Raw genomic sequence first — 22548 nt, 5'->3', positions numbered from 1 at the left:
CTCCCTCACCAAGTGCCACTAACATATAGCTTTCCCAAACTGCCACCACAAAGTTGGAAGCATAGCATTGTCCAGAATGACTTTGTATGCTGAAGCATTAAGATTGTCCTTCACTGGAGATAAGGGGCCTAGACCAAACCCTGAAAAACAGCCCCATACCATTATACCTTCTCCCCCAAACTTCACAGTTAGCATAATGCAGTCAGGCAAGTAACGTTCTCCCGGCAACCGTCAAACCCAGTTTCGCCCATCTGACAGAGAAGCGTTTTTCATCACTCGCCAGAACACATTTTCACTGCTCCACAGTCCAGTGTCAGTGTGCCTTACATCCGACATTTGGCATTGGTCATGGTGATGTGAGGCTTGCATGCAGCTGCTTGGCCATTCAAACCCATTCTATTAGGCTCTCACCGCACAGTTTTTGTGCTTAGATTAGATTAATGCCAGTGGAAGTTCGTAACTCTTCACACAGGTGAGGGCTCGGAGGGCCGCCTGGTGCCCATCACTGGTCTATACTGTAATTGTGTGTGTGTGTAGTTTCATCATCTTATTTTTTTGTTTGTTTGGGTTGGTGCAACCCCTACAGGTCCAGTGATGGGGGCACTGCAATGTTATATCACACTGACTGGCATGGTATGTGTTATTACACTGGTCACACTGAGCTGAAATAGGGAGAAGGGTTTGGTCCTCGGTGGGGATCTGGGTGTGTACATCCGGTATTTGACGTGTTAGTAGGGTGGTGAAGGCTTTGAGGTCTCTTTGAAAGGATGGTACCGAGCGCTACGATTACACCTCCTGTACCTCGTTTCTAGGGTTAGTGTGTCTCAGTTATCCGGGGGTCTTACACACTTGTATAGTGGTTATTTTGGAAAATAGAGCCCTATTTGTGGCTTTGGTGTCAAGATAGTCTGCGGGTCAGTGCTAAGTGGATGAAACCAACAGGTTGTGTGCCCCTTTGGGGTGACAAAGTTATACCACAGTTATACCAAATGTTCAATTTATAATGATGAGTATACAACAATATAAGGTCCTTATAATGTGTTCAGGTTTTATATATATATATATGATCAGTTACATAACACAACAGCCAAGCTCCTTATACAGATGATGCAGCCACAGTACATAAGAATGATGTTATGTTCAGCGTAAGTATCTGCAATGCTCATGAGTTAGTCTACTTAGATTATGAACAAAAGTCTCTGATGTACGTTTTCTGAGTATCTTTGAGGTTAGTCACAATGGGCCTGATTCATTAAGGAAGTTAGGCAAGAAATTGAGTAGGTTTTCTTACCTAATTTTTGTGGACAAAACCATGTTATAATGCAAGTGGTGCAAATTAGTTTATTATTTTGCACATAAGGAAAATACTGGCTGTTTTTTCAAATACTTGATAGCTTATTTGTAGACTGAAATTTAAAGTTGATATCTCGTGCTACATAAAATAACAGACCGTATTCTACTTGGTTTTCTATTTTGCACATAATTTGCACCCCTTGCATTGTCAAATGGCTTTGTCCAGGAGACTACTTACTCAATTTTTTACTTAATTCACATTGGGCCTGATTCATTATGGAAAGTTAACACACTTTATTTTGGTGTCTTGTTTTTTGGGCGCTCTGACATGTCTGTCATAGGGGGGGGGGGGTTGTGACTGCAACTCCCCTTCTCCAGTGAACTCCAAACCCTACTTAAGCTGTAATGTCGTTCTGCTTTCGCTCCTGAAGTTCAGGTCCTAGAATGAGACTTATTCCCTGAGGAAGTCGCCCAGCAGTGTTGAAACATTGTGAGACTAATGTTGGATGGTGCAGTTTATCAGTACAAGCACAGAGCTGTTCTAAACAGTAGTTGTCTCAGACGCCCCGCCCACTGGAGGTCCTAAATTATTTATTTTATAACACACTACAAGGTCCGTCATCAGAACATATCGTGCAGCAGGGTCCAGCACCCACAACAGATGTGCCTCCAGACTGACTGATCTGCTGCTGTTTCTACCTCTACATCAGGCCTGTCCAACCTGCGGCCCTCCAGGTGTTGTGAAACTACAAGCCCCAGCATGCTTTGCCAGTAGACAACCTGTTGAAAGCTGGAAGGGCATGCTGGGACTTGTAGTTTCACAACACCTGGAGGGCCGCAGGTTGGACAGGCCTGCTCTACATTATACTTGCCGACTTTCTGAAGATGGCATCCGGGAGCTGCCTGGGGGAGGTGAGCGTTTTGGGGGTGGGGCTATGCAAATTGTGCCATTATGGCCCCGTCCCGTGACGTAATGCCAGATTTAGAGCCAAATGCTGTGATTCCCTGAGAATCGCTGCATTGCTTCTCTAATTCTGCCCACTTCCTAGTGATGCGGGAGGATGCCATAATCTCCCGGGAGTCCGGGAGACCTACCCAGAATCCGGGAGTCTCCCGGACTTTCCGGAAGAGTTGGCAAGTATGCTCTACATGCTACACACATGATGTGACATGCCCATACTGTACTTGACCTAAGCTTGCCCCCCTTCGCTGTTCAACCTCTCTCACATACAGGGGAGTAAGTGTTTGATGTGTCACTCTACATAAGGACTTCGTTTTACGCATTTTTTCTATGCATAAGAAGTACAGAAATAAGTATTTTATGGAAAGAAAATGCACTTACATCCAACTCTACATGAGACCCTCAGTGTTTAACATTTTAATATCTTACATGTCTGCTCTGTGATGTTTATAGTGATAATTCTATTTATTCCTAGACAGTTGAGCTGTGAGGAACCAGAGAATCTTTTACTAGGTCAACTGAAGGTGAAACCCGATCTGTGTAAATCACTGATTCCCTGAGGATGGACAAGGACAGGAGTGAGAGGATATTAAATCTCACCCTGGAGATCATCTACCTGCTGACTGGAGAGGTGAGAGGGATTCTGGGAATGTCACAGTGACACCATTCTTACTGCTATAAATAAAACAGGGACATGACTGGAGATGTGAGGGATTCTGGGAATGTCACAGTGACACCATTCTTACTGCTATAAATAAAACAGGGACATGACTGGAGAGGTGAGGGATTCTGGGAATATCACAGTGACACCATTCTTACTGCTATAAATAAAACAGGGACATGACTGGAAAGGGGAGGGATTCTGGGAGAGAGGCTCCATGACCCTGGTTACAAAGACCCACATGACTCCAGTCTTGGAGAAATACTAGGACACTTTTCAAATCTACTTTGTAGATAAGGAGTGTGCTTAGTTTACACATACGACCCCTGCCCTACCTATAACTGTTTCCTATATGCACTGTCTTTTAGAGTGTATACAGCACTTACCTCTCCTACTATCTGCCATAGGTCGACCATCTCAGTCCTCTGTCTACTACAAGCCCCCACTTCAAACTCATCTTACTGTCTGCACTGATTTATCCTAGCAGATGATAGATCCGTGGGGGCCGGCTGTAGGTAGAGGACTCAGAAAGATGGGTACACTGAAGGTGTCCGGAGCTGCAGGAGATATATACACTCTACATTCCTGTATATATGAATGTCAGGATCTGCTTTCGCTTCTACTGCAGCATCGCTTCAGCATGCTGTTTTGTCTTGGCAGCTCCTTTCTCATGGACTACTCTGGATCTGATATTATTTGAATGTACCCTGCAGTACCTCTGAACCACCAGAGGTGCAGCTATCGTGTCTTGCCTTTTCTCTCACTAGCAGGGGTTTACCTGCTGCAACTGCTAACTATCAGCACCTGTTCTCTCCTTATTTATGCCTGCCCCCCTCAGTTCCCCTTTGCTGGTCATTGATGTTGCTGTTCTCATTTGTTACTCCTGTTACTTCTCATGTTTCCTGGGTCTGCTGCTAGCCGACATCCTGGTTTCTTTCCACTTAGCCTGTTCACCTGCGCCAGCCGTATTCTTTGTTGTTGCCTGCTTTCAGCCTCACCCAGAGGTCCATTGTTCAGTGTCTGCAATATTTGGTTTCTACCATTTTCTGCACTATCTGGATCATATTTGCTCAATAAATGATATTTGTTTTCACCATACTCAAAGCTCCATAGCTGTCATTCCCAGCTCTCAGCATAGTAGTGTGACAATGAAACAGTTATTTATAGGATAGGGATTGTATTTGTAAAATAGAACATTATTGTTTATTTTGCACAATTAATCCCTAAAAATATTCCAAATATGTGGATCTTCATTTTCCTTGATATCTCTCTCCATACACAGGATTACACAGTAGTGATGAAGAGATCTGGTGAGTGTGTGACACCCAGGAGCCGCCCCTGTTTTTTTAGGAGGATTGAGCAGGTCCCAGAGCCCCATCACGGTGCCTGAACCTCACTCACTGATACGTGAGGGAATCAATGACCAGAAGATCCTGGAACTGACCAACAAGATCATTCAGCTGGTGACTGGAGAGGTGACTGCTGGGAATGGGACATTATACAGTAACACCAGGGGATGTGTCTGGGTGATGACTGTGTCATTGTGTTGTCAGGTCCCTATAAAGTATCAGGAGGAGTGGGAGAATTTTGAAGGGCCCAAAGGTCTGTACGATGATGTGAGGATGGAGAATCACCGGATCCTCTCATCACTGGGTAAGAGGTATCGTTAATTTATCGTAAAGTGGAGCAGTTTTGAGGGCCACCTAGATACACATCATCTGATCACATATAAACAATGTAATCAGTCACTGTGTGTTTCCTACAGATGGATCCAGTAACAGAAATACCCCAGAGAGATATCTCCGTCCTCTTTATTCTCAGGATTGTACACAGGAAAATACCAGTATCCCACAGAAGTATCAGGTAGATGACATTTTAGGGTCTCGCAAAGTCCCCAAATTACTTTTCATTATATGATCTGTACAAAGCTGTGTGGATCTTATACACTGATATGTTTCTGTTTCAAATCAATTTATTAAAGCAGATATTATTAATTATGATCTTGTTATTGTTTTTTGGGCTATTTAGGATGATGTCCTGACTGATATTAAAGTAGAAATTACAGATGGAGAGGAAGAGACGTATATGAGGGGTGATCAGCAGTGTAATGAGGAGGAAATCCCTACAGATATCAGCACAGGTGAGTAATAAACACTTATTACAGAAAAACTCACTATTATAATCATTTATTCTACACCCTCCTCTATCGGTACAAACTAATGAGGAAAACATATCTGTCCAGTGGGGGAGTCAGCAGCCATCAGCCCCTATTAGACTCCTGTTCTCCTCCTCACACCATATCACTGTGTGCTACCAGCCCAGAGATCTGACCAGTCTCCTCCTCACATCATATCATTGTGTGCTACCTGCCCAGAGATCTGACCAGTCTCCTCCTCACATCATATCACTGTGTGCTACCATCCCAGAGATCTGACCAGTCTCCTCCTCACATCATATCATTGTGTGCTACCTGCCCAGAGATCTGACCAGTCTCCTCCTCACATCATATCATTGTGTGCTACCTGCCCAGAGATCTGACCAGTCTCCTCCTCACATCATATCACTGTGTGCTACCATCCCAGAGATCTGACCAGTCTCCTCCTCACATCATATCCTTGTGTGCTACCATCCCAGAGATCTGACCAGTCTCCTCCTCACATCATATCACTGTGTGCTACCAGCCTAGAGATCTGACCAGTCTCCTCCTCACACTGTCTGACCTATGAACCTCCTGTACACTACATCCTGTTACAGTATCCATAATCCTCTCTATGTACTACCACATGTGACATTACCCATTAATTTCCTTGTTCATATTTGGTCCTCAGTTAGCTGTATATTAACCCTGTAATACTAATGTAAAATATGAGATTATTCACCTCCCTCTAAGATTGCAAACTCCACCATTTAACGCAAATGCCACCTTTTCGCACACATGGAAATATAACCTAACACCTGACATTGCACAAAAGCTCCCCTCCAATCTACGTGCTTGAATGTTCCAAAGGCGACTTATGAATATTAAGATAAATAAAGCTCCAGGTCCAGATGGCATACACCAAAGGGTTCTTATGGAGCTAGACCGCTATTCTTAATTTTCAGAGATTCAATCTCATCAGGCTCAGTACCAAGGGATTGGCGAATTGCAGATGTGTTGCTGTTGTTTAAAAAGGGGACAAGATCACAACCAGGGAATTATAGACCTGTAAGCCTGACATCAATAATGGGGAAACTACTGGAAGGTATATTAAGGGATAGAATTCAGGATTACTTGGTGCGCAATAAGATTATTAGTGGGAATCAGCATGGATTTGTGAGGGATAGGTCATGTCAAACTAATCTAATTGGTTTCTACGAGTAAGTTAGTGGGAACTTAGACCAGGACAGCACAGTAGATGTGGTCTACTTAGATTTTGCAAAGGCCTTTGATACAGTGCCACACAAGAGGTTGGTTTATAAAATAAGGGAACTGGGCCTGGGAAACAACATTTTTACTTTGATTTAAAACTGGTTAGAGAATTGGGAACAGAGAGTTGTGATAAATGGAACATTTTCTAATTGGTCAAAAGTTTTAAGTGAAGTACCTCAAGGTTCTGTGCTGGGGCCACTCCTTTTAATATATTTATTAATGACCTTGGTGATGGTTTAGAGAGTAAAGTTTCTATTTTTGCAGATGACACTAAACTCTGTAAGGTAATAAAATCAGAGCAAGATGTAGCTTCTCTACAGAGGGACTTAAATAAACTGGAGGATTGGGCGGCCAAATGGATTATGAGGTTTAACATAGATAAATGTAAGGTTATGCATTCAGGGATCAAAAACAAGAACGCAATCTATAAATTAAATGGAATTAATTTAGGAGAATCTATAATGGAAAAGGATTTGGGAGTGCTCGTAGACAGTAGACTTAGCAATAGTGCTCAATGTCAAACAGCAGCTGCAAGGGCAAATAAAGTATTGGCATGCATAAAAAGGGGCATAGATGCAAGGGAAGACAGTGTAATTTTGCCACTTTATAAATCGTTGGTAAGAACTCATTTTCAATATGCAGTACAGTTCTGGGCACCACTCTATAAAAAAGATAATTTGGAACTAGAAAGGGTTCAGAGAAGGGCGACAAAATTGATAAAGGGTTTGGAGCCATTAAGTTATGAGGAAAGGTTAGCTAGTTTAGGCATGTTTACTTTAGAAAAGAGGCGTCTAAGAGAAGATATGATTACTATGTACAAATACATTAAGGGTCAATACAGAGAACTTTCATGGGAACTTTTTACCCCAAGGACTATACACAGGACACAAGGTCACCCCCTAAGGTTAGAGGAGAGGAAATTTCACAACCAGCAAAGGAAGGGGTTCTTTACAGTAATGGCAGTCAAGATATTGAATTCACTGCCAGGGAAGGTTGTGATGGCAGATTCAATGGATATGTTTAAGAAAGGGTTAGACAATTTTTTTGCGGAAAAGTGTATCCAGGGATACGACCGTTAATTAAAAGGAAGGATAGTAGTGGATATAGGGTAAAAATAGGATTGCAATATGGGGTCTGGGTAGATATTCACAATTAAAACAGATTGGCGGTTGCTTACTCTGGATCAATTTCAACTATAAGTGAGGGATCACAGGAGATCCAAAATATGTTGAACTTGATGGACTGGTGTCTTTTTTTTTTTCACCCTCATCAACTATGTTACTATGTTCTTTATCTGCTGATCTGACCCTGCTCTACCCTTATACTTTACTTTGTATTGTTGCCCATCTGTGCCCTGCTCCATTCTCTGCTCTGTGCAAGGACGTGAGACCTAAGAGTAGTGTAAACCCATATGCAGTGCTGCTAATTTAACACAAGATTACTTTACTTTTGAGGCTCTAGTGTTTGTCTGTGGGCAGAGTCTAGCTGGACAATGTAATTGGCTAATGAGGCATCCTATCCCAGGATGCTGGCTGGTCAGTGTGTTAAGTCTGCATTTTGGCTGGAGTTGTCCAATCTGACTACAATCTGTTTGTCACTGTGGCTGGGTCTATGCAGTGTGCTTGGTAATGCACATTTATAATTATCATTAGTATTTGTAATTTGCAAATTGAAATTAAACAGTTGGAAATTCTATTTAGTATGGTAATGTTTGTCATTATAATCTGTTAATGAATGTAAAATAAGATGTCTATTTCCATACATTTATTCTATTTCCAACAGATGGATGCAAACTCAGGAATATCTCAGAGGGGAAATTCAATGCATCTGCAGATTGTGTAATAGAAGATAACATCACACAAGATTCTCCAGGAGGAAACCCCAGTACCCTAAATTTACATCCAATGTACAGAGCAGATAAACCATCTGATCCCTCTAATCATGAGGAATATTCTCCTGATAACATGGATATTGTTACACATAGTACAGATCGAACAGATGATAAAGTAATTATATGTTCTAAGGGTAAGAAACGCTTTATGGTTAAATTATCTCTTTGTAAATATCAGACTGCTCAAACAGGTGAGAAACCATTTACATGTTCTGAGTGTGGGAAATGTTTTACATATAAATCAAAACTTATTAGACATCAGATAACTCACACAGGTGAGAAACCATTTACATGTTCTGAGTGTGGGAAATGTTTTGCACAGAAATCAAATCTTGCTCAACATCTGAGTACTCACACATGCGAGAAACCGTTTTTATGTTCTGAGTGTGGGAAATGTTTTACACATAAATCAAAACTTATTAGCCATCTGAGAACTCACACAGGTGAAAAACCGTTTACATGTTCTGAATGTGAGAAATGTTTTACACATAAATCATATCTTGTTGAACATCAGAGAACTCACACAGGTGAGAAACCATTTATATGTTCTGAATGTGAAAAATCATTTATAAAGAAATCAAACCTTATTATGCATCAGAGAACTCATACAGGTGAGAAACCATTTGAATGCTCTGAGTGTGGGAAATGCTTTACTGGCAAACAACGTCTTGTGAGACATCAGAGTATTCATACCGGTGAGAAAACATTTCCATGTTCTGAGTGTGGGAAGTCATTTACACAGAAACTAAAACTTGTTGAGCATCAGAAAACCCACACAGGAGGAAAGTAATTGAATATGAAACACGTGTGCTGTGATACTCCTAATATTGTAAAATCAGTTGATTGTATTGATCTAAATATAAAAAATTGTGCTGTGACTGTATGTGTGTGTGTGTGTGTATGTATGTATGTATGTGTGTGTATGTATGTATGTATGTATGTGTGTGTGTGTGTGTGTGTATATATAAATATATATATATATATATATATATATATATATATATATATATATATATATAGATATAGATATAATAACTTTAAACTGTGTTTATTAAACAGTCAGAAAGGGTACAACAAAACATTGTGTCTTTCCGCTTCTTCGACGCCTTACTGCTGAAGCCGCCGTTACTCTCCTGCTGGAGCCCGTGGCTTCGACCTTGTCCCCTGCTCCTGGTCCTACACGTTCCCTCTGGATGCATCTGTAGCAGCCTGGGCTTTGCTCTGCTGCTGCCATCCTCACATGCTCCTGCTGATGTCATTAACTTTCCCACCACTCCGGGTCCACCTCTTTTATTGAGGCCGAGGTTTCGGCCTAATCTCTCCCCTAGCCGGCCTAGAGGTCTACATCAATGCCATCCCGATGACTCTGTGATCGCTGTGGGCTCCAAGCCGCAGTGCTGCCTCTCTTCCTTGCTGGATACTGTTTCTCTCTCCCACTCTAACTCTGGTTGCCTTTCACCACTGACCTCCAATTTTCCACCACCTGACTGTCCTCTCCACTGGACCCCCATGATCTCTTCACCTGCGTTCCTCATCGGCTCTCCAACATATACCCCCTTTTCACTGGATCCACTTCCATTTCCTCCAGACCTGCTGCCCATCTCCTGCCAAGTTTTCACTACTCCAGGTCCTATACTCTCCCATGGGCTCTCAACGTTGCCTCAGGTCCATTCTCCCTCTCTCCATTTTTGGGCATTGGTCTCCCTCTCTCCCATCTCCCCTTAGATTACTTTACCCTTATATCTGGTACAGTACCCATTGCTGCACTGTATATCACCATTATTGCACTGTTTATAACCATTGTTGCTCAGTATATTATTGTCTGCTGCTAGTCTACAGTCAGTTTAGTCACCATGTACCTTTAGTCACCGTGTACAACACCTCTATTCTCTTACCATTGCTATTTTGTTGTCTCTCACTGCCTACCGTTTGACCTATATCTTGTGTATTTCATTATGTACTGCTCTTGGTCTCTCTTCCATGCCTCCCTTGTTGCCTCTCGCCACTTAACCTGTCCCCTCCCTCTCCCTGCCGCTGCCCCTCACCCTGGGGTTCCCTCAAGTGCAACCTTTCTCTTTGCGTAATAACCACCAATCTCTCTCTCTCTCACACTATAGGCTCAACCTTTTCTTCTCTCACCATCCCTTCTCTCTCTCCCCCCTCCCTCTATCCCCACCATTCCTCCTTGCTCATGTCCAATACCCATTCTCTCCCCCTGCCCTAGTCTACATCCTAAACCATGCACTCCCCCACGCACCTGTAACCCTGGAAATCTCATTCACATTTCCCCACTTCCCTCTCTCCCATTCTCTTGTGCCCTTTGCATCGCCAGATCTATCTGTAATAAACTGCCCTCTGTTCATAATCTCTTCATCTCCAAATCTTGAAACCTCTGTACCATTAGTGAAACCTGGCTCTCCTCCTCTGATACAGCTTCCCCTGCTGCTATTTCCTATGGGGAGATAAACCGATAGGCCATGGGTCCGTCCTGGGGTTGGTGTGGGCATCCTTCTTTCCCCTACGTGCACCTTCCATGTCATCCCTCCTGAGCCTGCCCTTACTTTCTCCTCCTTTTGAGGTTTACTCCATCTGGCTCTTCACTCCTTCTCATCTCCGTGTCGCAGTCATATACCGCCCCCTCGACCCAAACCTTTGATAACTTTGTGGCCTGGCTCCCCCTCTTCATCTCTTCTGACCTCCCCTCCATCATCCTGCACAACTTCAATATCCCTATTGATAACCTCTCTGTGACTGGATCACTTACAAGTAACTATAAATTTATTTAAAGGAAATAGCGATGGGCGCTTATTTATATAATTGCCAAAGCACTTATTTTTGATATTGTGTATATTTTGATATAGGAAATCTTTATTTCTGAGACCAGGGGAGAATTTTTTTTTCTGTTTTAACCTTGCTAGAGGAAATGCATTGTTTCTGATGAATATATCTGATACAATAAGCCTTTGTTTAGAAAGTATTTTGTATATCTTGGCGTAAGAAAATGTCTTGTTTGGGGTTTGCAACTTTTCTTGGGGGAATATTTTCTTTGGAGGAAATGTGTATTCTGCAACTGTTGAAAGAAAGCACCGATGCTAATCTCATGTTGATTAGAACTTTTGATGTGAGTGTCCAATACTTCTTAAGGGAAAGGAAGAGGTAATTAGACTTGCTGTCAGATGTCCACTGTGTCCACATTAAGATGCAGGAAATCACAGCAAGGTTTTAGAATATCACAGATAAGTGTGAATATTGTTATTCAATATTGCCACTTATTCTCCTTTTTTTTTTTTTTTTTTCCCCCCCTTCCATCCTCAATCAGGTGTCCTGCTGCCTCTCTGCCATTTCTTCCTGGATGGCCCAACATTTCCTCAAACTTAATATGGCCAAAATAGAACTTATTATCTTCCCTCTCTCTAGAGATTCCCCCCCCCCCCCACCATCACTATTGCTTCTACCATCATCATCTCCTCTTAACCCCAAGTTTGATGCCTTCTGTTCACCCTTGACTCCTCCCTCTCCTTTATCCCACACATTTAATCCTTCACCCAGCCCTGCCGCTTCCATCTCCGAAATATTGCCCGGATCAGACCCTTCCTCTCCTCCGAGGCCACCAAAATTCTCATCCACTCTGTGATCATCTCCCATCTTGATTATTGCAACCTCCTCATTGGCCTCCCCCTTTAGCCCTCCGCCTCCTCTCTCTCTATTTCATCACTTGACTCCTGCCCCCCATCTTTCCTCTTCTCTAGTTCCTCCTATTCTCTATCTCTGCCTTGATCCTGCATGTAGTATCCCGCTCTACTGGGCATAGGGGTTACGCCAATTTCACTCTTTTCCCTGTGATCCTTTCTCTGCGATGTTGGTATTTATCTAACCTTACTGCACTTTGCTTCTGTCCTACCCTGTATGCCATGTATCGTTTCCCTGTTCTGTTTTCCTATGATCGGCTCTGTGGACCCTTTGTGGCGCCTCATAAATTAAAGATGATAATAATTGTTTCATCTAAGTACATAAAATACCATATCAGAGGTATTTTTCTATGTTTATCATAAGTATACTATACATTATAAGTAACAAACAACATCCGAGTTCTTCAATTGTGATATCTGTAACCATTATAAAGAGGAATTGAGATAGGAAAATGTCATATAGTACCCTGGTCCCTGTGCACACGTTATCTTTATATCCTGTTTCTGGACAGTTTGTTACAGAACCACATGCTTTTATACTTTATAAGCCTCTGACACGGCTAGTGACTAATGACATGAGCTTCCAGAAGGTCACCGATGGTTTGCCTATAGGAGCTGCCGTTCCCGTAGAGCTTGATACGTTCGTAGGTACTTTGATGCCCCCAGATCTTAACTCTTAGCGAAGTGGAAGCATATATACAATACCGCAACAAGTGATAGGAGGCGGTGGCCAAGACGGGAGGGGATGCTCAAGAGCAGTCAAGGGTCCCTAGCGAATAGAATAAACAGGGACAAGCCGCAGGGTCAGGGCTGGCAGCGAGCAGGGATATCCGAATAACTAAGCCGGAGGTCAGGACAATCAGAGTGCAAGCAGGGTCAAGTAACAAATTCAAGGATTGTAACAAAGAATCAGAATCAATGGATAGAGTATCCACAGCACTAGTAGCAGGTCAGCTAGTGGGTCACAGGAACGCTATAACCGGCAGGGAGGTTTATGCACCTTCTAGGCTCAATTAATATGAGAAAGTACATTTATATATTAATACACATGTAATAAACATTCACACACACGTACTAAATACAGACCTAATGTTATGTGGGTGTAACAATGTATGCGCTATCCTAATAAATGGCCTTTATTGTGTACAATGATTTGCTTTGTGTGACCGATTGGTGAATTTGTTCCAGTGGATCCAGCAATTCTATGGTTTGGTTTTCCTGATAAACATGGTCCTGTATGTAGGTTCCTCGTGTCCTCTCAGCAGCCGGATGTATTGTACCATAATGAGAACCTCTCACCTCCTCTTTGGACTTGATTCAGGAGGTTCAAGACGTTTCTTGACTTCTCCTCTCATTCACATGTTGGACGGATTAAATGGTGTTAAGATGTCATGGGACACAAAATAAATGGCTGTGGATCTTGTTATAACACATTTATATACTTTAGACCCCCCATATTCATGTAACAAGTAGATTTCCTGAAGAGATCCCCAGACCTGTTATACAATGGAACATGTTTGATTAAGGAGCTGTTGGCCCTATGTGGTTTCTGCAGAGATCTGGACGGAGACTCTTTGGAAATGTACAGATTAAGAAAGTGACAAGACTAGATGGACCAAACTCGGATCTCCTAACAAGACATCATTTCTGGGAATTCTTATTTTTTTTTTTTTTTTTACAAAAGTCTTGAGAGTTTTAGATCACCATCTTTTGTATATATAGTCCTCACTCATTTTCTCCAGCGCCATTTTAGAACAGACAGTGTAGGGAGGCGGTTCACTGCGGTGCTTTCCTCATAAAATTGTGTTAAGGGTGAATCATGAACATATGAAAGCAACAGATTCCTGTCATTATTGTAAAGCAGTTCTTTAAAGAATAGTCAGCTAGAATTTGCTGATCAATTGCTTTTAATTTCAATCTTTAGTAGACTTTACACAGACTAGTGACTACTGGTTGTTGGTATTGCATATATATATATGTATATATATATATATATATATATATATGTATATGTGTATATGTATATGTGTATATATATATGTATATATATGTATATGTGTATATATATGTATGTATGTATATATATATATATATGTATATATATATATATATATGTATATGTGTGTGTGTATATATATATATATATATATATATATATATATATATATATATATATATTTATTAGTATTAGACAGTATATACAGACTGAGTTAGATATCATTCTGAACTAACTGGTATATTTATTTCTTAGAGATAAACTGCTTTTGCTATCAGACTATTAAACAAGATTTATTTCTTTAGAAATTGAAAGTTGTTCTAGTGTAAGTAATCTTGTGTGGGGCTGTGACAATTGGGTGTTTGTGTGTGAGATTCAGCAACAGTTGCACACCTCAAAAAAATACCATATATTATTATATTCTAATCTTTTCAAGTATTTTTCAATACTTGTCAGTTTTTAAAGGCTCATTCAGTGACATCCATATAAAAAATAAATAAATAAATGTGTGTTTTTGTGTGAGGGTCAGCAGGAGCTTCACCCCCAAAGTAACATCGTAAGTATGCTAATCTTTTCTATTTTGCAATACTTGTCAATTTTGGAAGAGTCATTCAGGAAAAACTATTTTTTAAAAAAGGGTGTTTGTGATTGTCTGCAGACAGCTGCACCCCCCCCTTCCCCCCCCCCCCAAAAAAAAGCATTATATTTTATATTCTAATCTTTTCTATTGTTCAACACTTAGCAATTTTGGAAAGGTCATTCAGTAAAATCTATATTTAAAAAAGGGTATTTGCGTGTGAGGGGTTTTTCTGAGCATTTTTGACATTCAGCGACCGCATGGAGAACATTGCAGCGGCTGCAAAAAATATATAATCTGCCATGCTGCAAACTGAAGCTAGCTGATTGGATAAATTAAACAGAAAAGAAATGTAGTGTTAGGTGCAAGAGATAAAAATGTTGAAATGCTACGCACACCCTAAATTTGAAACGTTACACAGCATTATGGAGAGTGAAGAGGCAGTAACAATCAGATGTCATCACAGGGTATCAGTAGATATTTAGACATGTAGATACCCAATTGTAAATAGCTGCCTAATTTGGCAAAGGTGGACTGCAGCCATACTAAAAGCCTTCAAAGACTATGCACACAATACATTTTTGATGGACAGAGCATTCATCGGTTGCCAGGAGCAGGGCTTTACTTACCGTGTTTTACTTAAATGCTCTGTTGTAATGCTGCCCTTCTGAATCAAACCAGGGGACTCGTATATATTTATGGGGAGGGAGGGCTGAAAAATCATTCCCCTGGATAAGCTTTGTCCAACCCATTGGTAAAGGGTGAGTGACGTACTGCTGGGGTGCAGCTGTAATTCAATTGTTGCTGCCTCTTGAGTGGACATAGGGGGTGTGCTCTTGGCCCCATTTCTCCAATCTTCATGCTATCGGTTCCTGCTCATAAGCTTTTACGACATTGAGTTAAGTCCAGTGGGCATCCGAGTACCTGTGAGAGCGTTAAACTCTACGGGAAAGGCGGCTGCTATAGGTGAAGATGCTGTTAGCTGCGTGATTGGGTATAGGAACATGCGGGACCGCCCCCTTGTGGACAGGGGCGGCCCCATCAGAGGAGAAAGAAGCCGATTGCCGACATTTGAATAAAAAACAAAAAATAAAAAAAAACAGCTTGCTAGTGTGCCGCGCTGCGCCCCCCAGGACTCAGCGCCCCAGGCTGCAGCCTGGTCAGCCTAGTGGTTGATCAGGCCCTGCCTACACCCTATACACCCCGGATCCCACTCACAAAAAAGAATATCCCTCTTTTTCTTCAGGACAGTCCCTATTTATAGCGCCCTAAATGGTTCTGACTGGGGAAAAGGTTTTAACTTAATCCAAAAAGGGTGTGGTGTTGGTGGGTACAGCCTAATCATCAGCTATTTTCATAGCACCACTAATTCTGCAGAACTCACATCAGTCCCTGCCCCCATTGGAGCTTACAGTCTAAATTCCCTAACATACACTGAGACTAAGGTCAATCTAACAGCCAATTAACCTACTGGTAAGTTTTTTTAGCATGTAGGAGGAAACCCACAAATACACAGGGATAACATACAAACTCCACACAGATAAGGCCATGGTCAGGACTCAAACTCATGACCCCAGTGCTGTGAGCCGAGGTCCTAACCACTGAGCCACTGTGCTGCCTGTAATTAGTTCTGATTTTCTTGTCATTTGTCAGGTAAGGCCAGGGCCACCATGAAGGGAAGGGGCGGGTACTATTTACCCTGGCCCGGGCATGCCAGGGGCCCGGACTGGGGATTGTGGCTCATAGATGCCGGCACCGCGATCATGTGAGTATACAAATACTGACATGACTGCGGCAGCGGCGTCTTCCCTCCTTCGTTTGCACTGAATATCGGGGGTGATGTCAGCGCGTGATGATGAAGAAGGGGGGAGAGAGAAAGGCACAGTGTGGTGATGAAGAAGAGAGGGGAGAGAGAAAGGCACAGTGTGATAATGAAGAAGAGGGGGAGAGAGAAAGGCACAGTGTGGTGATGAAGAAGAGAGGGGAGAGAGAAAGGCACAGTGTGGTAATGAAGAAGAGGGGGGAGAGAGAAAGGCACAGTGTGGTGATGAAGAAGAGAGGGGAGAGAGAAAGGCACAGTGTGGTGATGAAGAAGAGGGGGAGAGAGAAAGGCACAGTGTGGTGATGAAGAAGAGGGGGAGAGAGAAAGGCACAGTGTGGTGATGAAGAAGAGGGGGAGAGAGAAAGGCACAGTGTGGTAATGAAGAAGAGGGGGAGAGAGAAAGGCACAGTGTGGTAATGAAGAAGAGGGGGAGAGAGAAAGGCACAGTGTGGTGATGAAGAAGAGGGGAGAGAGAAAGGCACAGTGTGGTGATGAAGAAGAGAGGGGAGAGAGAAAGGCACAGTGTGGAAATGAAGAAGAGGGGGAGAGAGAAAGGCACAGTGTGGTAATGAAGAAGAGGGGGAGAGAGAAAGGCACAGTGTGGTGATGAAGAAGAGGGGAGAGAGAAAGGCACAGTGTGGTGATGAAGAAGAGAGGGGAGAGAGAAAGGCACAGTGTGGTGATGAAGAAGAGGGGGAGAGAGAAAGGCACAGTGTGGTGATGAAGAAGAGAGGGGAGAGAGAAAGGCACAGTGTGGTGATGAAGAAGAGGGGGAGAGAGAAAGGCACAGTGTGGTGATGAAGAAGAGGGGGAGAGAGAAAGGCACAGTGTGGTGATGAAGAAGAGAGGGGAGAGAGAAAGGCACAGTGTGGTAATGAAGAAGAGGGGGAGAGAGAAAGGCACAGTGTGGTAATGAAGAAGAGGGGGAGAGAGAAAGGCACAGTGTGGTGATGAAGAAGAGGGGAGAGAGAAAGGCACAGTGTGGTGATGAAGAAGAGAGGGGAGAGAGAAAGGCACAGTGTGGAAATGAAGAAGAGGGGGAGAGAGAAAGGCACAGTGTGGTAATGAAGAAGAGGGGGAGAGAGAAAGGCACAGTGTGGTGATGAAGAAGAGGGGGAGAGAGAAAGGCACAGTGTGATAATGAAGAAGAGGGGGAGAGAGAAAGGCACAGTGTGGTAATGAAGAAGAGAGGGAAGAGAGAGAAAGGCACAGTGTGGTGATGAAGAAGAGGGGGAGAGAGAAAGGCACAGTGTGGTGATGAAGAAGAGAGGGGGAGAGAGGCACAGTGTGGTGATGAAGAAGAGAGGGGAGAGAGAAAGGCACAGTGTGGTGATGAAGAAGAGAGGGGAGAGAGAAAGGCACAGTGTGGTGATGATGAAGAAGAGGGGGAGAGAGAAAGGCACAGTGTGGTGATGAAGAAGAGAGGGGGAGAGAGGCACAGTGTGGTGATGAAGAAGAGGGGGAGAGAGAGAGGCACAGTGTGGTGATGAAGAAGGGGGGAGAGAGAAAGGCACAGTGTGGTGATGAAGAAGAGAGGGGAGAGAGAAAGGCACAGTGTGGTGATGAAGAAGAGGGGGAGAGAGAAAGGCACAGTGTGATAATGAAGAAGAGGGGGAGAGAGAAAGGCACAGTGTGGTAATGAAGAAGAGGGGGAGAGAGAAAGGCACAGTGTGGAGATGAAGAAGAGAGGGGGAGAGAGAGAAAGGCACAGTGGGGTAATGAAGAAGAGAGGGGAGAGAGAGACAGGCACAGTGTGGTAATGAAGAAGAGAGGGGGAGAGAGAGAAAGGCACAGTGTGGTAATGAAGAAGAGAGGGGAGAGAGAGAAAGGCACAGTGTGGTGATGAAGAAGAGAGGGGAGAGAGAGACAGGCACAGTGTGGTGATGAAGAAGAGGGGGAGAGAGAAAGGCACAGTGTGGTAATGAAGAAGAGAGGGGAGAGAGAGAAAGGCACAGTGTGGTGATGAAGAAGAGGGGGAGAGAGAGAGGCACAGTGTGGTGATGAAGAAGAGGGGGAGAGAGAGAGGCACAGTGTGGTAATGAAGAAGAGAGGGGAGAGAGAGAAAGGCACAGTGTGGTGATGAAGAAGAGAGGGGAGAGAGAAAGGCACAGTGTGGTGATGAAGAAGAGGGGGAGAGAGAGAGGCACAGTGTGGTAATGAAGAAGAGGGGGAGAGAGAAAGGCACAGTGTGGTGATGAAGAAGAGGGGGAGAGAGAAAGGCACAGTGTGGTGATGAAGAAGAGGGGGAGAGAGAAAGGCACAGTGTGGTGATGAAGAAGAGAGGGGAGAGAGAAAGGCACAGTGTGGTGATGAAGAAGAGGGGAAGAGAGAAAGGCACAGTGTGGTGATGAAGAGGGGGAGAGAGAAAGGCACAGTGTGGTGATGAAGAAGAGGGGGAGAGAGAAAGGCACAGTGTGGTGATGAAAAAGAGAGGGGAGAGAATGGCACAGTGTGGTGATGAAGAAGAGGGGGAGAGAGAAAGGCACAGTGTGGTGATGAAGAAGGGGGGAGAGAGAAAGGCACAGTGTGGTGATGAAGAAGAGGGGGAGAGAGAAAGGCACAGTGTGGTGATGAAGAAGAGAGGGGAGAGAGAAAGGCACAGTGTGGTGATGAAGAAGGGGGGAGAGAGAAAGGCACAGTGTGGTGATGAAGAAGAGGGGGAGAGAGAAAGGCACAGTGTGGTGATGAAGAAGAGTAGAAGGGAGAGAGAGAGGCACAGTGTGGTGATGAAGAAGAGTAGAAAGGAGAGAGAAAGGCACAGTGTGGTAATAAAGAAGAGTAGAAGGGAGAGAGAGAGGCACAGTGTGGTAATGAAGAAGAGTAGAAGGGAGAGAGAGAGGCACAGTGTGGTGATGAAGAAGAGTAGAAGGGAGAGAGAAAGGCACAGTGTGGTAATGAAGAAGAGTAGAAGGGAGAGAGAAAGGCACAGTGTGGTAATGAAGAAGAGTAGAAGGGAGAGAGAAAGGCACAGTGTGGTAATGAAGAATAGTAGAAGGGAGAGAGAAAGGCACAGTGTGGTGATGAAGAAGAGGGGGAGAGAGAGAGGCACAGATTTCTAATAAAGAAGAGGGGGGAGAGAGAGAAAGGCACAGTGTGGTAATGAAGAAGAGGGGGAGAGAGAAAGGCACAGTGTGGTGATGAAGAAGAGGGGGAGAGAGAGGCACAGTGTGGTAATGAAGAAGAGTAGAAGGGAGAGAGAGAGGCACAGTGTGGTAATGAAGAAGAGTAGAAGGGAGAGAGAGAGGCACAGTGTGGTGATGAAGAAGAGTAGAAAGGAGAGAGAAAGGCACAGTGTGGTAATAAAGAAGAGTAGAAGGGAGAGAGAGAGGCACAGTGTGGTAATGAAGAAGAGTAGAAGGGAGAGAGAAAGGCACAGTGTGGTAATGAAGAAGAGTAGAAGGGAGAGAGAGAGGCACAGTGTGGTAATGAAGAAGAGTAGAAGGGAGAGAGAGAGGCACAGTGTGGTGATGAAGAAGAGTAGAAGGGAGAGAGAAAGGCACATTGTGGTAATAAAGAAGAGTAGAAGGGAGAGAGAGAGGCACAGTGTGGTGATGAAGAAGAGTAGAAGGGAGAGAGAGAGGCACAGTGTGGTGATGAAGAAGAGTAGAAGGGAGAGAGAAAGGCACAGTGTGGTAATGAAGAAGAGTAGAAGGGAGAGAGAAAGGCACAGTGTGGTAATGAAGAAGAGTAGAAGGGAGAGAGAAAGGCACAGTGTGGTAATGAAGAATAGTAGAAGGGAGAGAGAAAGGCACAGTGTGGTGATGAAGAAGAGGGGGAGAGAGAGGCACAGTGTGGTAATGAAGAAGAGTAGAAGGGAGAGAGAGAGGCACAGTGTGGTGATGAAGAAGAGTAGAAGGGAGAGAGAAACGCACAGTGTGGTAATAAAGAAGAGTAGAAGGGAGAGAGAAAGGCACAGTGTGGTAATGAAGAAGAGTAGAAGGGAGAGAGAAAGGCACAGTGTGGTAATGAAGAAGAGGGACAGCATGGCAGAGTGTGAAGAGGGTCAAAAGCAATTATTTTAAGGGTGCTTGACTATAAGAGGGGCCACATGAAATTGTTGTACCGGGGCCCGGAATTCCTCTTGGCAGCCCTGGGTATGGCTTTTGAACTGCTCTTCCTTCTACCTCAACATCTGGCAAAAACCCACATGCAACTTTTACTTATTGAAATCCGAAGCTTTAGAAATCATTTCTCCATCGATAATTTCCCTGCTATGTCCAAATAAGGCAAAGGGGTTGCATGGCTCCGCCCAGTGAGGGGATTGAGCCAATGATTCAGCCAATGAGCTCTCAACAGCGCCTATAAGACACCCAGCTCCCCCTCTCACAGCAGGTATTTGTCCTAAAAGCTGTTAGTATCTAGCTTCTACTAGTAGGGTTGTTTCTCTAAGAGGCCAAGATCTACCTTTAATTCCCAGGCACATGAGAATTTTACTAAGTGGAAAATACTTAAAGTCATCTGGATTCAGTGGAATTTATCTTAGATCAATATATTATACATATACATATATGTCTCTTGCATTGAGGACAGCATGGTGGGCTAGTGGTTAGCATGTCTGCCTCACAACACTCGGGTTGTGAGTTCAAGTCCTGACCATGTCCTTATCTGTGTGCAGTTTTTACATTCTCCCCGTGTTTGCTATATAAATAGCTGATGACAGTTGTTGCAATTTAGAAACTTTTTTTCCCATTGTAGCGTTTCCTCGGGTCTAAAGACCGCCCACAGCGAATGCCCGCGTTTGGATGAATTGCTAAAATTCTTTATTATTTGTGGACAATGAATATCAGAGAGGAGACACAAAGAAGCAGTGGGTATTTTATTGTACTCGGTGCCACTAGAAGGAAAAACAACACAGAAAACCCCAGTCCTGTTTTTTTCTGGCTATTTTCAAAAATTCACTGAAATCCAGTGAAATCACCAGATCCAGTGGAACTGATTTGAAATCAATCTCACTGAATCTGGGTGATTTCAGTTGATTTTCCCTGATTTCAGTGAATTGAAGAAAAAAAACAGGACGGGTTTTTGGTTCATATTTCCAGTCTTATTTGATTGATTGCTTAATTTCAATTATTTGTGAACAATGGATTTCAGACATAATCTTTAAGCTACACTCTTAATATAGAACATGGCGTTCCTAAGGATTCTGGGGAGGATTAATATTACCAAGATGAACACCCTACCAAAACACTTATACCTCTTCCTCCCAGACATTAGTTTGTGATTTCATTTGGGCTGGGAGGACACCCACATGAAACCAGAGCAAACATACAAACACCATGGTCAGGAATCAAACTCATGACCCCAGCATTGTGAAGCAGGTGTGCTAACCACTAAGCCATCGACCTTCCATGCTCTGTAGGTCCCTCCCTATCTCCTTCCTTGGCTCACCAGGCTGCCCCACATCCCACAGCTGGTCCTACCCTCCAATGCTGGGCTAGGTTGAGGAAACTAAAATACATTTCTTCCACATTGTCCCCTCTCACCACATTGACCCAAATTTCAAACTTCCCACCAGGACTACAGCCAGGGGGTTTTCCAACTGTGGTTAGTTGGGAAGCCAGACACAGTGGCTTAGTGGTTAGCACCTCTGTCTCACAGTACTGGGGTTGTGAGTTCAATTTCCAACCGTGTCCTTATCTGTGTGGAATTTGTATGTTTCCTATATGTATATATAGCTCATGACAGTTGCTGTAATTTATAAACTTTTTTTTCCCCATTAAAAATAAACTGGACACATTTTTTTACTTACATCGGCCAATTGCCCGATGTCGCAGCGTGTAGCTTCGGCTCAAAGTCTCCGCAGTGCGTTGTGTTGTTATGTTTCCTCGGGTCTAAAGACCGCCCACAGCGGATGCTCGCGTTTGGATGAATTGCTAAAATTCTTGATTATTTGTGGACAATGAATATCAGAGAGGAGACACAAAGAAGCAGTGGGTATATTATTGTACTCGGTGCCACTAGAAGGAAGCCTGGCTTGGAAAAACAACACAGAAAAACCCAGTCCTGTTTTTTTCTGGCTATTTTCAAAAATTCACTGAAATCCAGTGAAATCAGCAGATCCAGTGGAACTGATTTGAAATCAATCTCACTGAATCTGGATGATTTCAGTTGATTTTCCCTGATTTCAGTGAATTGAAGAAATTTGAAGAAAAAAAACAGGACGGGTTTTTTGTTCATATTTCCAGTCTTATTTGATTGATTGCTTAATCTAAATTATTTGTGAACAATGGATTTCAGACATAAGGAAAG

The 22548-nt window shown here is 43.4% G+C and overlaps 2 protein-coding genes and 1 long non-coding RNA gene across 3 annotated transcripts in view; all 3 read left to right on the top strand.

Moving 5' to 3' along the window:
* The first annotated feature begins 2150 nt into the window (after positions 1 to 2150).
* Positions 2151 to 4254, top strand: LOC142108028 (uncharacterized). The gene is made up of 3 exons (XR_012680075.1): positions 2151 to 2205; positions 2730 to 2885; positions 4198 to 4254. It is a non-coding gene; the product is annotated as an uncharacterized LOC142108028 (long non-coding RNA).
* A 95-nt stretch (positions 4255 to 4349) lies between these two features.
* LOC142107277 (uncharacterized) overlaps positions 4350 to 22548 on the top strand; it is a 76950-nt gene continuing 58751 nt past the window's right edge. The window contains exon 1 of the mRNA XM_075190608.1: positions 4350 to 4390. The gene's annotated coding sequence lies outside the window, so the exon portion shown is untranslated. The remainder of the gene's footprint in view (positions 4391 to 22548) is intronic.
* On the top strand, positions 4445 to 9005 carry LOC142107425 (uncharacterized). The gene is made up of 4 exons (XM_075190858.1): positions 4445 to 4568; positions 4681 to 4778; positions 4944 to 5055; positions 8107 to 9005. The coding sequence occupies exons 1-4, from the start codon at positions 4445 to 4447 to the stop codon at positions 9003 to 9005; spliced, it is 1233 nt and encodes a 410-aa protein (XP_075046959.1).

The sequence above is a fragment of the Mixophyes fleayi genome, chromosome 11, assembly GCF_038048845.1.
Source record: "Mixophyes fleayi isolate aMixFle1 chromosome 11, aMixFle1.hap1, whole genome shotgun sequence".
NCBI classification, from domain to species: Eukaryota; Metazoa; Chordata; class Amphibia; order Anura; family Limnodynastidae; genus Mixophyes; species Mixophyes fleayi.
Note: the sequence above shows the minus strand (reverse complement) of the source record. Positions and strands in the feature narration are given on the sequence as shown.